Raw genomic sequence first — 2,286 nt, 5'->3', positions numbered from 1 at the left:
GAGTGCTTGCTGTGTGTCGGGTGTGAGTTCTCTCTGGTCGAGAACGGCCGCGTGGCGCGCCAACCGCGCTGCGGCCGCAGCACGTGCGCGGCGAGCTGGCGACACAACGCTCCGTTCGTGTTTAGGAGTCGCTCTTTCCTCGTTGACGTTGTGATCGTTGTCTCTCTACTAACGTACCTTCTCTCCCAAAAGTTATTTAACCCCACCCCGGTTTCGGATATCGGACGATTGGACGGTGCCACCAACTGAGCCAAATGGAGCCCTGTGTGATGTGGGACCTCACTCCCAGAAGCTTGGAGCTTCAGGCCGCGACCACGTGTGGCTAGGTGGACACTAAAGTGCCATTTTGGCGCCAAATCTTGGCGCGAAATGACACGTGGACATGGCGGGAGTGTTGTGTGGCTGCGCCGCTCACCGCAGCGCTGCTGTTGAGCGCCAGCTGCTGCTCCCTTCAAGCAGTGCGTCTGATCGCGATGCGAGAGTCGACGCTGTGACGCCGCCGCTCGCCGGCTAGAATGACAGTGGCAGCATTCGAGTACGCGTCGACTCTGGGGGGGGTGCGGGGGGCCTAGAGGGTATCCATGCGGGGGGGGGATGGGGTCCAATGGCCCGCCGCAGGCGCCGATTTTTTCGGATTTTTTGCGCGATTTTGCACTTGTTTTCACATGGGAATTCGGCATACTTGCGGGGCCATGCTATCACGCCTTGCGACAGCCTGTCGGCGCTGCTGACCGTGCCATGCTGCACAATTGATCACCTGCATAGCTCGCGGCCTTAGTATCAAGCATTCAGTGACGACCTGATCGTACGCCAGTAGGAAGGTGTCCTTCCAATGTGTGCACACGCTTCTGGCGCGCAATGCGCGTCGCCTCGGATTGGCTGCTGGCACTCTCGAGGCTATGCCTACACAGCCTCGCGCGCATGGGCAGTCAAGAGGGACCACGCACCTTCTCAGGACAGCACCAGTGCCTCTCTCTTGGACCGGCAAACGTGGTGGTCTCGTGTCACCAATGTGGGACCAGTGCGGCATCGCGCCATCGACAGCTCTGAACTGCGCCTCACCACTGACCGGGAAGGCCGCCAAGTGGGCCAACACAGGTCGCACATTGTGGCAGCAGTCAGCAGTGCATGTCTGATAGCTAGAGCAGCAGCGTCAGGGTCGCAGGGTCGGATCGTGTCAAGCCTCTCGCCCGGCCGGCCACGTGCAGACGTCGGCCTGTCTGCTTCCTGGAGTGATCTGTCGGCGGTCAGTACGACCGATCAGGTTGAGGTTACTGATGATTGGAGGGTCTATCTGTGTGTACTTCTCGAGATCTCTCCAAATCTACCCTCTGTTAGACCGGGTTAGATCGGGAAGTCGGTGCTCTGAGCGACTCTGAGCGCCGGGGCCCCGTTTCCGCACTGCGGCGCGGCGCACGGTGCCTCCGGGGGCCCCCGCGCCCCCCCCAGAGCGCGTCGACCAGGAACCAGCACTTGTATGCGAGCTTATTGTGTCCCTGACGCCTGAGCTGCTGTGGGGTGCGTGGGCTCAGCTGCGGAGCACGTACTGGGCGGCGGTAGGGGGGTTGGGGTTGAATAAACTTTTGGGAGAGAAGGTAAAACTTACTGTGTTCAAACGCGCAAGAACCTGCCCACAAATAAATACCACACGCCCGCGCGCCTCACGCACAGGGCGAGAACTAACCGACAGACGCCCGCCCACGGGGCGCCTCACTCACAGGGCGAGAACTAACCGACAGATTTTATAGTCATCCTCGCACACGTGTCTCTCGACTCGACGTCGAGCATCGGCCACACACGAGAGAAGCGAGGTCCGGGGGGCGGACATCCTTCCCGATCCTTCGACTCACTCACGGCTCGTAGCGAGGCTACGCATGCAGTCTTGCACGATCTTCATCTGCGCGTCGCTTGCACCGAACCCAGCCGGCGGCGGCGCGCGTAGCGCTGCGTTCACGAGGACCGGCAGCGGCGCCTGCCACTTCCGGCCTTTGAAGCCTCCGAGGGGCAGCCAGGCTTCGAAGGGGTCGCTCGTGCCGCCTGCAGGCGCCCTCATCAGCAGCACCTGCGGCTCGTCGGGCGGTGGCGCGCCGCTCGCGAGCCTCACCGCCGGCCCTGAGCCGTTGCGCGCGAGCTTCAGGTCGCCCGCCGAGAGCGTTGCACCGGCGGTCGGCGCGACGACGAGCCGCCGCGCGAGGAGGTCGCGGTAGTCGATGTCGTTGAGGTAGTCGATGCCGGCGCACCACGGGTCGATGTGGTGCGGGTAGGGCAGCCAGATGCACTGGCGCT

General features: G+C 62.8%; 1 protein-coding gene across 1 annotated transcript; it reads right to left on the bottom strand.

The window, feature by feature from the left end:
* Nucleotides 1-1,846: 1,846 nt before the first annotated feature.
* On the bottom strand, nt 1,847-2,286 carry EMIHUDRAFT_373263 (hypothetical protein; the record flags this gene model as incomplete). Its single annotated transcript, XM_005788603.2, has 1 exon — nt 1,847-2,286. A coding segment is annotated over one exon (440 nt), but the record flags the coding sequence as incomplete, so codon positions are not given.

The sequence above is a fragment of the Emiliania huxleyi genome (assembly GCF_000372725.1).
Source record: "Emiliania huxleyi CCMP1516 chromosome Unknown EMIHUscaffold_1330, whole genome shotgun sequence".
Lineage (NCBI taxonomy): Eukaryota > Haptophyta > Isochrysidales > Noelaerhabdaceae > Emiliania > Emiliania huxleyi.
The sequence above is the reverse complement of the archived record's forward strand: the minus strand, read 5'-3'. Positions and strand labels throughout refer to the sequence as shown.